The 15,265-nt window shown below is 36.5% G+C and overlaps 1 protein-coding gene across 2 annotated transcripts in view; it reads right to left on the reverse strand.

Annotated features, from left to right (window-relative positions):
* Positions 1 to 15,265, reverse strand: part of BMPR2 (bone morphogenetic protein receptor type 2) — a 77,894-nt gene that overhangs the window by 18,013 nt on the left and 44,616 nt on the right. For both annotated transcript variants that reach the window (XM_058187002.1, XM_058187011.1), the window contains 5 exons: positions 8,308 to 8,409; positions 7,082 to 7,173; positions 6,538 to 6,768; positions 4,018 to 4,132; positions 1,210 to 1,370 (listed from right to left, as the gene is read on the reverse strand). In XM_058187002.1, the coding sequence (XP_058042985.1) occupies positions 1,210 to 1,370; positions 4,018 to 4,132; positions 6,538 to 6,768; positions 7,082 to 7,173; positions 8,308 to 8,409 (701 nt within the window). The remainder of the gene's footprint in view (positions 1 to 1,209; positions 1,371 to 4,017; positions 4,133 to 6,537; positions 6,769 to 7,081; positions 7,174 to 8,307; positions 8,410 to 15,265) is intronic.

A 15,265-nucleotide genomic window follows, 5' to 3' on the forward strand; every position in this document is an offset into this window, starting at 1 on the left:
TTGTGTGTGCATGCGTGTGTGTGTGTTTGTGTGTGTGTGTGTACATACACATACAGTATATATAGTAGATAATGTATATTTTTGTGCACATTCTATACTATGTAATGTATGTATACATATGACATATATACATAGGATTAAATAGTATATTTTGGATGTTCAGTAGTAGTAAATAAATAGACAGGGAAAGTGTATCTTGTTGAGGCCTTTGAAGCAAGGAGAGGCCAGGCACCCTAACCCTAACCCTTGACGTGAGTGACATCAAGTTGGCCACCCCCGACCCAGTCACATGACCAAGCCACCCCCACAGTCGCATGATCACCAAGCCACCCCCGCAGTCGCATGGCCACCAAGCCACGCCCACCAAGCAAGCCACGCCCACAGAACCGATACTGAAAATTTTTGAAACCCACCACTGCCCCTCACTAATCAACAATTTTTAAAAAAAATCTTAATCTTTGCATAATCTAAATTGGAAAAAATACATAATGTAAATTACAATTTTAAAATTGTAGTCCTGTGCAGCATTCTTAATTTTTAGGAGTATCCTTAGACTATTGAATTGGGAACAAGAAAGAATAAAGAATAAATTATTCTTTTCCTGATTTTTCCCATTCAGCTACAGATTTTCTTAATCATCTGAATAAAGTTATAACACTCATCATCTTTCAAATTAAACTCCCTGCAAATGCTAAAAAACCTATTAGCCTACGCAAAGTACTAACCTATATTTGTTGATCCTTAGGAAATGTACCTCACTCACTAATCTATTGATCATGCCATATTTTCCATGTTCCTCATGTCAATCCCTTTTGTGATTTGAAATAGAAAAAAATCTTCTCTCTTAAACTTCAGATCTGATTAGTAGTCAGGCAACCTGAAGCTGACAAAAATACCTACAGTGCTCTGATGCAGACTAGTAAGATACATTTGTTGTGTAAAGTATGAGCAACTAAAAGTGTTTCAAGTTGGCTTTCTCACTTCAGAATATATTAAAGGAAGAAAATTACTTTTGCCTCTGAAAATTGAAATAAGAAAAATATGTTTGAAGCTCATTGTTCTTTTTATTTGAAAGTGGATATGGTAAAGATTTTTCAGTGTTTAAATCCACTATTCTTAAAACAGATGCGTAAACCTTAAAAGTTTTGGTGTCAACATTTCTAAGGTTCATGAGGAGACTTCCAAAACGTATTTTTCTGTCTTACTCACCTCACTAATTGCAGCATTATCCTCTTCACCTGGGCGCACCAGTCTATTCCCTGTTAGCTTCATGGAAAGGCCAAAATCACTAATGACACATGTTCCATCATTCTTTACTAATACATTGCGGCTGTTCAAATCACGATGGGAAATGGCAGGCTTATAATGATCTGTTTGAATATATAAATACATTGTTTTACCATTCCTACTGGCTTCTTTTCACATAATATAAAACAGAGCATGGGCACTTCAAAAAAACTGATAACACTTTGAGGAGATGAAACTCTTTTATGGTATCAGTTTTATGATCCTCTTGTGATGACAATTCAGGTATATTAATGCAATTAAGTGGGAATTGTTAGGGACAATTGTTAAAGAATGCCATAGTTACATATCAATTAGGAATGCATGAAATATCAAAATCCTTCTATATATCATAGAACTATACTTCCTGAATACGTTAATATGATATCTGTTAAAATTTTAAGCCTTAAAAAGTCATCTAACTTCCAAGCAGTTTGATACATAAATTACTTAGCTAATAATATGAAATATAACTCTACCATTAATAAAGCTTTCTTTCATTTTTATTAGCTGCCCCACAAATTAAGATTTATAATCTTAAATCTAAAAAGAAAGACTTGAACATATGTTTCTTAATTAATTAAAGATTCATTGTTACAAAAGTTACTACTTCAAAATCTAGTTTTGATTAGAGTTAGGGTATACATTATATCTAACTACCTAGAATCATTGGAAGTTTCACAGCATACAGCTTTAATAAATTATTATTATTAAAAATGATATGCTATTTTCTGCTCAATTATAAATTAGATTTATGTACCCTTGCTCTTTAAAACATTATTGGAACAGCAATGGCTGCATTTTAACTTTATGTTCTATTTAAATTAGCTTGCTCATTATTTGCTTTTGTTTCCAAAATTGCTGGTAACACACTTCTGTCTTCACTCAGCTTTTTTAATACAACCACTGCTTTTCTTATTTATCTCTTTAAATATTATTTATTATTTATACATTTATTTTCATCTTTCTATGCTGTCACTCAACAATTAATATTTCATAACAAAATACATTTAAAATTTGTGACAAATCTATTAATTTTTCAAATGTACAAGGACTACCGATAGGATGCGCAGACAAATTACTATAAAACTTTCATGAACTTCTTGCAACTTCCCAAACAGCATCTGCAGAAACTTATGCAAATTAAGAATAAAACTAAGTGACCAAATTTAAACGCCAAATTGCTAGGTTTTTGTGAGATTTTAGATTTTTTTTTGCCAGAAATCTTATGAGACTTTCAATATATCATGACATCATAAGATCTCTGTGAAAGCTTTAGTGTTCTTACACAATTTGGATTATTTAAAAAAAAATATTTTTATTTTGATGCCTGTATCATCATGCAAAATCACTTAATAATTCCACTACTTGACCCCCTGTTATGCTGCATGAATGGGAATATTACACCTACCTTTAAAAAAAAGAAAAGGAATTCTATACACTATAAAGCACTGTTACAAAGAATAGTTATATATTAACCATCTTTAAATATAGAAATCATTTCGACATAATATAGCTAGCTAGCCCCAAGAGAAGCAGTGTACCAGGTATTTCTGGTTCAAGTAAGAAAAAACTAAAACTAACATCCATATCTGCAGAGGAAATACAGCCAAACAAGTAATGATAGGAGGCTGACAAAGGTCCAACAAAGAAGAGGAACATAAGGGTTTTGGTATTTGTTTATATTTATGTGCAACCATGGACATGAGCTCAAGTTACTGAGAGCCTGACACACACCAATTATCACACACTACATCTGGTTTTCATCTTCAACCAATTATAAGATGGTCTGATTCAGTTTTTTTTAATCATAGTTAATTTAGCTCTGATTAATAATAAATATGACACTTAAATAAAAGAAGAGGGTGATCTGGGCTTATTTTAGTTGGGTTTTAACTGAACACTACACACACAACAGTTGGGTTTAGTGTAGAGAAAGGACCAATAATATTTGTTGATGATTGTCCCAAAGGTGCTTTTTCCAAAAGGCAACTGGACTTTCTTGGTTTATTTTTTTCTTTGAAAATGTTTCACTTCTCATCTAAGAAGCTGCCGAAGCCTTTTGGATAAGAAGCAAAACATTTTCAAAGGAAAAAAGCCCAAGAAAGCTCAGTTGGTTTTTTGAAAAAGCACTTTCGGGACAACCACAACCTGAATGATTGAAAAACTCCATAGATATTGGTTGATGAGGTCATACCTGTCAAGGTATGACTATCCTGGTTCATCTTAATGTCTCAGTAATTTTGGATAACACTAATCATGATGTCCTTGTGGACAAGCTACTGCATCTGGATGGGGAGAAACCATCTTACATTCAATTCTGACAAGACTGAATGGCTATGAATGCATGGCTCTTTCAGTGCCACAATTTCTTCACCTTTGGTTCTGAATGGGGTGGCATTTCCACATACAGAACTAGGATGTAGTTTGGAAATTCTCCAAGACTCAAAGCTCCTGTTTCAACTGCCATATTAGATTGCTCCTCTAAACTGGACTGTTCAGTGCACCTGTTCTACAGTAAGCAAAGAGTTGAATTTCATGGTCCAAATTACCCCTTTAAACTCCATGATTCTAATATTATATTTTTAATAATATATGTGGTGTGGTCATTTCTATTAGGTTTTTGTATTATTTTTCATTTCTACATGAAATACTTTGTTTAACAATAGCTAGGTACTATAGCTTAACATAACTTAAAGGAAGAATTCAGAATCGAAACACCTATTATCTTACCTCCTCGTGGTAATTCTGTATGAAGATATGCCAAGCCTCTAGTTACAGAATGCGCCATTCGGCAAGAGTTCACCCAATCACTAGCCTGGAGAGTCAAATATCTGCACAAAGAACCCTGGAAAAATATGAAGGCACTTAGTGTTTATCTTTTACATGTGTTTACATATTCTGTGTTTCTAAGATGCCATTTGAAAGCATAGAGGATGATGGTAGTGATAGTCAACAAGAATAATGAACTTGTGGTTACTGTTTGCTTTGGTCTTGGAAAACAAGAAATAAACACTGTCCTTAGTGAAACAGTGCTATACAGTCCAGGTAAAATGTGAAAGCATGATGAATATCCAAAGAGAAAATAAATATTTTCAATGTTATTAAGAGTTTCTGCTTTACTGTTACCACAGAGAATAAGAGGAATGCTACAGGCTAATAGGAGTGGGTATAGGAGAATGGAGTTGTGAAAGCCTTTTCATAAAAGTTTTTTTCAGCAGGTAGGAAAAAAACTACTTCCTACAAAAGGGTGAGCGGGGAAGGACAATATAGTTGCAAAAAGTTGCGGAGAGGGGAAGATCTCACTGGTTTAACAAAAGCAAGAGGTCCAAGCAGGATTAAAATCGGTTTTTCCAGTCAAAGATGTTCAAAAACTTTCTGTTTAGCGGCATGGAAAAACCTTTGTGGAAGACTTCCAAGAAGGTAACAGAATGTAGTAAGAAAGTAACTCTACCAGATGCTCCAAACTATCAGTTGGATAGCTGTTTTGATGGGAAATGATAGTGTATCCTATTCAAAGATTCTGCCTCTGAAGAAGTTCCTGAAACATTAATCCACATTTTGCTACCCTGTCCTTATTATAAAGTTGTCCAATTGCAGCTAAAAACTACCCCATTTGGTAAGATTTCCAGGATCCAGAGTGGACATGATGCGACCAACTACAGTTCCAGTGATCTGGTGTCAACTGCAAGGGGATATTCTTAACTTTGATTATCCTGATAGATATTTAATATGGTTTATATGCTGCTCAGTTCCCCAAGGATATTACATCCATAAATAACAAGGTTGTCATCATCATTGCTTCCTTTTGCACAACGCACATAGGGAAGCAAGCTTCTTTCAGTGAATCTTATACATGGTGGCATCCTCGGCATCTTTCCATTTGATGCCCACTGTCCGTAATGTCTGTCACCAAATTTTGCATGGATACCTCGCCTCCCCTTTCCCTCTGGCAGCTCCTATCGTACAATGTTTTTCAGGCATTGATGTTCTGGCAAGCGAAGAATATGGCCAACTAGGCACATTCGTGGTTCCATCACAACTACAACTTCCAAGATCCACTCTGCTGGAAAATGTCTTCATTGGTGACACGGTTGTGACAAGTGACATCCAGAATTCTCCATAGTTAACATTAGTGGAACACATTGAGCTTTTTTGCTATGCATGCTGTTATTGTCCATGTTTCACTGGCGTATATTGTTGATAAATAATGTTGATAAATTTTTATAAAGCTATAACTTGCTCTTGTTATCTATTGTTGGGGCTGACCAAATAGGTGGTAAATGCTGGAATACTGCTGAGGTTTTACCAATTCTGTATTTGACATCTGTATCTATGCTGCTATTTTGTGATAAGATGCTACTGGACATGTTCTATTGGCTGTTGCCAGTTGATTAATGTGTTAGGAGGGTAACTCCCAATCAACATGACTTTGTTAGAATAACAAGGTTAGAAACAATAATAGTCAGATTATATTAAACATGCACCAGTTGCACCATCCAATGGGGACAAGTTAATCTTCATTATCTACAAATACTTTCCTGAACAGCCATATTTTGACAGTTCTCCAAGACAGATAAGAGAGACAGATAAGAGGACAGAATGGAATAATAAATCTGAAGGAGAATCTGTCACGAATCTTTTTCTGAGATCAACTTCTGTGCCTAAATAAGAGTCAGTGAGGGCTGTACCATGGGAACTGAAAAGGCAGTAGAAATGAGATGGCCATTGTGGAATGGTTGCCAGAACTAAGGTCAGGAATGCAATGACACTGGGGTTTTTTTCTCCTTCTTAAGCTGTGGTTAGATTTGGGTGGGCCAAACCTTAATAATGGCTATTTCCCAAGCTAACACTAGGATAGAAGAGTCCTGAGGATCCTGGGCAGATAGTGGATAATTCAGTCTACCTTACAGATGAAGACGGAACTTCTTGTAGATGACAGAAAACTTGGAGGAAGACAAAAAAAGCTATGGTAGCTTTGCATTTACTCTTCTTAGCGCTCGCTCCCAAAGATTGATTTGCAAACTAGAAACTATGATGGGTGTGTTCACTAAATGAATGGCGATATTTAGATGAATCTGTTGTGACTTTCACCAAGACAAAAAATACTGTTTATGTCTTTCTAAGAAAAGTTTAACATATGAATAGCACCCAAAGATTATTGAAAAGGCAATTCAAATAATCCTTTTTAAATTAATTGTATCTCTTATCTTTATTTTCTTATAGCTGTCTGAAATAATAGAAATTACTTACATTGGGATAATATTCCATTACTAATAAATATTCCATTCGTCCATCTGCAGTGCATCTCTCATCCCCCACAATGAAGTGAGCAATATTGTCATGTTCCATCAGTGGTATTCTATAAATATTTCTCTCATTTATAAAATTCTGGCGATTAGCAAAAGAAAATACTTTTACAGCCACTGGACGCTCATCTAAAGATCCTTTGTATACAGCTCCATATCGCCCTCGTCCAATAAGCTGTGAATTTTTTTAAAAAAAGAAAGAGTTAGATTTTAAAGTTCAAGACACTCAATCTATTGATTTTAATGACCTTCAGTATTTTATATGTTCATGGTTTGAAGCCTTTCTTTTGCACACTGAATTTAACCCCCAAAGAATGCATTTTCTAATTCAAATGTTAACTGAGATGGAATTATATCTTCTTCAGATTTCTTGTTCTCACTAAATCACCCTAAATTCTTAGTATGAAGATTTTGCATTACATAATGTTATTAATAAATCATCTGAATTATAAAGACACAGAGCTGGAAATTGTAAATGATAAACTCACCTCCAGTAGTTTCAAACTATCCAGATCTAATGAGGGTTCTAAAGCTGCTGCTTCCATCATATTCATAGTATGCAGGCCTTTTTTACGGATCCCTGAGGAAAGATGAAGATATGAATTGTATTGCCCTTCAAACTGATCAGACGTCTTGATTTATTTCAGTAGTCCTGCAATTCTTATAAACCACACAGTGAATGAGATATATAGGTCAACTCACTCAGGCTATCTACAGTTTTTTTGCTCTTTATTTTCCATGGCAGAATAAGTAAACTGCACAGGAGACTTGGTGTGATGTCTGAATCCAGAATTATAATTAAGTGCATACATATTAGTTAAAACTATAAGGTGGTTTAAAATCATATCTGTTGTTGATTGACAAAACTTGATTTGTTTGAACACAAGAAACTATAATTTTGAGTCTGTGAGCTTCTCCTATTCCTTTTGTTTCAAAGCTCATATGAAGAGAAAAGAGCAAAGCAGAAGTAATACAATGCAAGTACCTGCGGGCCCAATTGGCAAAAGAAAGCTCAGGACCATATAGGTTGGAAACATGCAGAAGAGGCCTTTATCTTGCAGTGGATAGACAATGGCTAAAAAATGAGGATGATGATGGCTAGATTTAACTTAGCCAGGAAACTTCTTTCAAAATGTTGCTGTCTACACTGTGTCTCACATGTTGCTGAATAAAGTTCCACAATCCTTCAGGTTTATGATAGCAATAAAATGTAACTAATTTCCACAATGTTATTACTGTCTATGATGATGAGGATGTTGACAATTATAGTGCAACATTTGGAACCCAAGATTGAGAAATGCCAGACAGCATTAATAAGGATTAAATTATGCTAAGAATATGTAGCAATGATAATATTATTAGGGTCCAGACTTTTACTTTTTCAGGTCCTGTACTCAATGCCTTTGTTCTGATATCTACAGCAATTTGTTACAAAATCCTCTGGAATGTAAGGGGCTCCAGTTTAAGTGTAATGCCTAAAGACAAAAAGTTTTTTTCTGTGTATTCTTCTGTGAATGTCTAATAATAGAACAGATACAAATTGCTGCCTAGTAGATAGTAATATACTGAGGAATTGGCAGGTTGAATATTTAAAATATTTAATAGCAAAACTGAGTAAGTAACAAAAGAAAACAAATATAATAGGAACGTGAACATTATCTCAGGAAAAATAGAAGCAAAATATTATAATAGAAATTTATTTATCAAAGTTTACCTCCTATCATCCTGTATCCAAAGAAAAAAAGAGCCGTCAAAACAGCCAGTAGAGATACCGATGCCAGAATTATTACAATTGTGTCATCACGTTGAGGAGGATCTGAAAGAAATCAAAATGTATATGATTGTCTCTTCATATATAATCAATTTTTCAGGGCAGATTAAATTAATATTCTGACCTGCTATCAATTATCTTGTCATTTCTCCCTCCTTTTGATGGGAGGGGTTGCAGGAAAGTAACTTTCAAAATGCACAGACTGAAATACAGTAAGTAGAGTCCACAGAAAACTCTCTTATCAGGAGAAAGAAGGAGGGAGACCATTTTTCCTTATTTTCCTTCTCCCGCTAGACTAGAGACATTCCCTCAATTCTTCAGGGGCAACTCACTTGTATGGGAAAGGGAAAATAAATGAAAATGGTTCAACAATCATTTTATCACTATCAGAGGCATTCTGTTAATGAAAACAGCACCCTTTCTTCCACAAATTCCAGATCTCACCTTAATTACAAATACTAATTATAGTTGTTAGTCACTTCACCCTTTCCAAGTTATACAATGGAGTATTATAAGAGGAATATTATTTCTTTGGACTACACAAACTACATAAACAACAGGTGTCACAAAAGCCAACTAAATTGAATCAAAATGAAAGTCAACAAATGATACAATTACAAGAAACTACAAATCAATGTTCAATTTCTAGTTATGGATCAGCTTATAGTGTAACAAAACAAAGAAGCACTGAAAGTCATTTTTTTACCATTGCAGGTACTGGGGCTGAACTGAATTACTAGTCTAGACAGGTTGCAAAATGTTCTGTGTGAAAGAAATGTTCCTATAGTACTTTGGATAAGGACATACAACATTCCCAAAGCTGGAGGGATACAACTCTCTCTCCCCGCAATGGGAGGGGCTGCAGCTGATGTTATTGTGTAGGCACTGACATTACAGGAAGGGCTAGGATTGATTTCTTTTTGACATTTTTCAGAGGGATTAAACTTTTTAAGGATGTGAAGGGAAGCTCAAACTAGGCAAACTAGGTTCATTCTTCCCTTCTCCATAAGCCAAAGGTGAACCTTTTGGGCACCATGTGCTGAAACGGGAGCACGGGTGCTGGGGAGCACTGGAAGCCGGAAGAACAGTTCCCTGGCGCGCATGCACTCACCGGTCACTTGGTCTTCCGGTTTCTGGCATACATGCACGCGCAAAGACCAGCTAGCTGGTGCACATGTGTGCACTAAAAACCAGAAGCTCAGCTTCCAAGCATGCGCGTGTTGTGACCCAGGGCCAAGTAGGTAGTAGGAAACTCAGTCAGTGAAAAACCAAACAAACTTTATTCGAACAGCTGAGAATTACTTCATTCTCAGCGTAGTTCAACTAAATTAAAGCAAATTCCTCCAACACAAATTCCTCAGTCCTATCGCAAACCTTGGTCCAATTAGGCAAACTGCCAAAGGCCTTTCTTGGCAAATGTTCAGAAGTCACAGATACAGAAATAAATGCAAGACATAGACGAAGAAGAAGACGAAGCTACCAACTTTGTTTTCCGGCAAAGCCCAAACGCCGTTGCTAGTCTTTTTTAAGCCTTATGGGAGGGGCCAATCATCTCTTGGCCCTACTCCCGAGTTGTCCTCTTTGCTTGAGCTGCTCTTGCTTTTTGGCAGCTCTTCTCATGCATGCATTAGGAACAGGCTCCTCCTGTTCCTCTGCCTCAGTCTCTGGAGGCTCTGGAGTCCGCATCTCACTCCCCGATGGCCCTGGCCCCACCTCAGCCTCATCACTATCCGACTCCACTGCCAGATCCACAGGCTGCTGGCGGAACACAAGTGTCCCAGGGAGCTGCTTTTCTGGTTTCCGCCACTCCCACATGCACGAAGACTAGCTGGCCAGCACTGGAACTCAGAAGAGCAACAGGCAACAGATGGCATTCCCAGAGAGATGGGTCTGCATGCCACTTCCAGCATGTGTGCCATAGGTTTGCCATCACAGCCATAAGCAGTTCCACCCTTTTTTGCCTTCCCTCCAAACAGGCCCAGATTGTAAGAATTTGTTTCTAGAAGGCTCTAGCTTCTGTTCCCATCTTTACCTCTATGAACTGCATTAATAATAACTAACCTCAATAAATAGTCTTCATAGAATCACCCCTTTGGAGACTACTAAATTATTCTGGCCAGATTAAACTATGTGTCTTCTTGCCCTTATATTTCAGTCTTCTGGAGGAAAGGTAGATAGAAATTTAATAAATAAATGGACAAATCTATTTGCCAGTCTTTACCATTTTCCTGTTTTTCTCCTTTTAAATGCATGGCTTCCAAAATATATTAGCATTTTTGAATTTGGAACCAATTTAACTTCTGTAGAGACATTTCAATGCCAACTACAATTTTTAATTTGTTTTTTAATTTAAAGAGGAGACAGTTCTTATCTAAAGTTTTTTTCAGCTTTAAATCTAAAAAGATGGTGATGGAGAATTAAGTTCAATCCCCCACCCCCTCAGAAAACAGGACAGATGGTACTTTGAAATTGCACATCTACCATTAATTTTAAAATGATGTTGGCAGAATTGCTCGGTAAAGAAACGTGTTCCCACGTTTACCAAATTACTTTGAATTATATTGGGACTGTTTGGGTGTGTTTATGTGTATTTAAGTCAGTCCTGACAACTGCCAGAACAAGACCACACAGTTTTTAGGCAAGATTTTTGGAGGTGGTTTGCTATTGCCTTCTTCCTCGGGCTGTAAAACACTGAATAAATCTGACTCATTCAGCTGGCTTTGTGTTTAAGGCAGGACTAGAACTTATGATCTTCAGGTATCAAACCTGCTCCAATACTAAATTGGCACTCTATGGGATTAGACAAATTAAATTCATTTTGACTTCATGTTCTTATATAACATTGAAACAATCTCAAAGAAGCAGGGAATTGTGATACACTATTGGGTTTAATAAGATTATTTCATAATTAGAACAAATTCAGTATATTTAAAGCCAAAATTAAGCTTAGATTTCATTATAATTCTAACATTCTGTAAGAATCTACAAAATAAAGGATAAATCATAAATCCATTGCAAAGAAAGGCTAGTTAAATCTACTCTGTAACCAAAAATTTTAACTGACTTCTTGTTGTAATTACTGTATTTCTGGTTTAGAGTCAATCAACTGAGAAAAAATCATTACTATTAAACGCTTTGGCTTCTCAGATTTAATACTAATTGATTTTGTCCTACAACTGACTACATTCCCTCCATCCAAAAGAATTTTGCTTCGAGAATGTATTCTGCAAAAAAGCATTAAACAATGTAATAAGACAGAATACTCAAGTATAAAAGTCAGTACTGTAAAATTAATTTAACAATGTTATAATTTGTTAACATAATATAAAACTGTAAATAATATGGAGTTTTTAAATGTCTATAAATTTCTTGTTCTGTTAATTTAAAAAATATCTTGAAAGAGAATTATAAATATTTAGGTTTTCTATATATGGATCCTATAGGTAGTCCTCAGTTAAAGATCACAATTGGTACGTCTGTCGAATTACTAGCTTACAAACATAAAGAGGTCTCTGTGTCTATGGCCATGCCTTCTGAAAGAATGCTAAACCTATATCCAAAACTACCAATTGACAAGTTGCAGGTATATAGGAAGAGCACAGAATGAAGGAGTGAAGGAAAAGTCCATAAGGAAAGAATTTCACTCTTGTAAGGGAATGGCAGTAACAGGAGTGAGTCTAGTTCTTTCCCTGTGGCCAGAAACATCAAGAAGAACCCCATGGTCCATCATGAAACAAGAATGGGGAATGCCATGGTCCCACCAAGCTCAGATAACCAGTAAAAGGTTCAGTCATGCAAACCATCTATTGTCAGAAGCAGCAGAAAACCTGTAATGTACCCAATCATGACTGGTTTGTATGTAGATTTCCCCACCCCCCACTTTGCAGGTGCATGCTACAAACTACAATACTTAACTGTTAAGGGTTAAGAACGTTGGGCAGTTTGGCCTATGCAAGTAGAATCTGATTTTGAATCTGAAAAGAGTGTAATTTCCTAATACTTTGATCACAAACTGACGTGTATCTTTTCCCCTTATCTTCTCTTATAGTCCAGATCATAATAAGAATATATAAGTTCTGACAAGTTCTTGGCAGGTACAACCTTCTAGGCAACTTGCCTTACTCCCATCAATTACCCTCTCTTTTCTATACATGGGGGCCATTAAAATCTTTCTCTTCACATATATAACATTTTGTCATTGCTGTCTCAACCTTCAACTCAGTACATGATAGTGACTTTAATTCTCACGGGCAAATTTCATGTATTTCAATGAGTAATTAAATACAGTTCAGCAATCTATGAAAATAAGCTTGACTACTAATAAATATGTAACAAATGTCAAGAATGAATCAACTAGCTGAATTGCCAGTGCTGCTTTATTTTTTTCTAAACTTTTGCTTTTTCACCCAGGTGTTCCATCATATATTATTATAGACATAAATTGACTTAACAAGACATTCCAAAGGATTAAAGAGTGTTTTTGCTTCGAGAGATGATAGAAAATTCCACTGGCCAAAAAGCTGTCTTCATAGCTAATTTATTTCTCTGTGCAACTGAAACTGCTACTCGTTGCCTATCAAGTCTAAAACACCTAAAACACCATGAACCTTTTAACATGTAGGCTGAGAAACTTTCTTGTCTGAAAAGTCAAATTGGTTATTCCTTTACTGACATTTCAGCATGCTACCAAAGCCAACCTTTGCCATCATGCCTTCAATATGATTTATTTTCTTGCTCTCTTTCATTTTGTAATTTAATGTTTTGATGTTTTAGAATGTTGTCGTTTTAACTGGAATGTTAGCCATGTGTTGTACTGTGTTTCCCTGAAAATAAGACCCTGTCTTATATTTTTTTGAACCCTGAAATAAGCACTTGGCCTTATTGCAATTCACTTAAAAGCCCGATTGGTCTTATTATCACGGGATGTCTTATTTTGGGGAAAACAGGGTAATCTCCACATTGAGAAGAAATGGTTACGAAAAATCTCAAAGTCATTTGAATAGATGAATGCAAGAGTTTATTGGGTAGTGGAAAGTTATAGCTAATTCCTATCATGACATTTTTGTCTTCTAATATACCCAAATCTAAATTAGAAAACTAGCTTGAGAAGGCTATAGAATGCTGGAGGATGTTTTGATTCCATAAGGATCTGTAATGTAAGAGTTTTTCATTTAGAAAGATGAACCTACTTAGAAATTCATTTTCAAAGTGTTGTATTGGTGAAAAGAAAAGGGAGATTAGAATTTTAAAAAAATCTTCAGAATCTTGCTTTATCCAGTATTTGCCCTCTGGGCAGTGTGCTAGAGTACAACATACCCTAGCAAAAAAAAAAAAGTGGAGAAACATCACTTTCCAAATCCACAAATTGTGCGATAATTCTTGCATGGGAGACCATCAGGAAATTCTAGGGCTGTCGGATAGATTGGGAATTTATCTAGCCATCTATTTATCCATCCTGAAAAAGGCAATAGTACATCACTGTCACTCTACCAACAAGGAAACTTGTTGGGATCAGTTCAGAGAAGACTTTGCCTTTTTTTAACCAAAAAGTTTGAGCCAATTCATGATCACACTAGAATGGGAAGTAATAAAAGTTGGGTCGGAATTCAAGACCATCATTTTTTGTGATTCTGTTTTATTGTGCAATAAAACAAGCAGAAGAAATCATTAAAATTTATCAACTTTCTCTAATGGTGACTTCCTGATGTATATATATTGCACCTCTAGTCTGTATATGAAAATTGTAGTAATTTCCATATACAGGCTAGAGGTGCAGTATTTTTACAGAACCAAATAAATAACTGATTCAGAAAATAACAAGGTATGATTTTATATAGTCAAGAAAGATTCTTGCACTTCTAACTAGTTCTACTTGTGATTAACCATGGGGAGGCGGGGATGAGAAAAAATTATGCCCAAACTTCTCTATTCTGAGAAGTTATTTCCATTTACTACCAGTAGAAATCTTAAGGAGCAAACTGGATTCAAAGCAAATCTTGAAAATTGGTTGTCTAAAACCCATAGTTCTGTACTTGTATAGACAAAGAACTATATCCGTGATGGCGAACCTATGGCATGCGTGCCAAAGGTTGCACGTGTAGCCCTATCAGTGGGCAGGCGAGCTCAGCTCCGGTGCAAATGTGCACACTGGCCAGCTGATTTTCAGGCCTTCTGGGCCCATCAGAAGTAGGGAACAGGCTGTTTCCTGCCTCCAGAGGGCCTGGGTGGTGGTGGGGAAGGCCCATTTTTCTCTCTTACCTGGCTCCAGAGCCTCTCTAGGAGTCTGGGGGAATGGAAAACTGCCTTTCCCACCCCTCCCCAGGCCCTCCAGAGGCCAGAAACAGCCCGTTTACCAACTTCCAGTTGGACAGGAAATGGCTTTTTTGCTGTCCCCAGCCCCCCCAGAGCCTCTCTAGGAGTCTGGAGGCTGGAGACAGCAAAAAAGTCACTTCCTGTCTAAACGGAAGTTGGTAAACGGGCCATTTCTGGCCTCTGGAGAGCCTCCAGGTAAATGGGGAAAGTCATTTTCCATCCTCCCAGACTTATAGAGAGGCTCTGGAAACAGGTAGGAGAGAAAAACAGGCCTACTGGGCCATTGCCTGTCGGGGGGAGGTCACATAGAATTATGGGCACGTTGGGGGGGCACGCACATGCGTGCCACCCCTTTCTGGCACACGATGGCAAAAAGGTTAGCCATCACTGTACTATGCCAAAAGAATTTATGAACAGAGAGATACAAACAGTATATTTCATTGATAAAGGCATGGGTTTTCTTCGCATATGATCATGTTCTCGTATGAATCTGTACTAGCTAGTATTAGAATTTGCATTAGTAATTTCTCAACTGCTTCAAATACTACATATTTTCTACAAAATGCTATAGGCAAAAGAACATGAAAAA

The sequence above is a fragment of the Ahaetulla prasina genome, chromosome 1, assembly GCF_028640845.1.
Source record: "Ahaetulla prasina isolate Xishuangbanna chromosome 1, ASM2864084v1, whole genome shotgun sequence".
NCBI classification, from domain to species: Eukaryota; Metazoa; Chordata; class Lepidosauria; order Squamata; family Colubridae; genus Ahaetulla; species Ahaetulla prasina.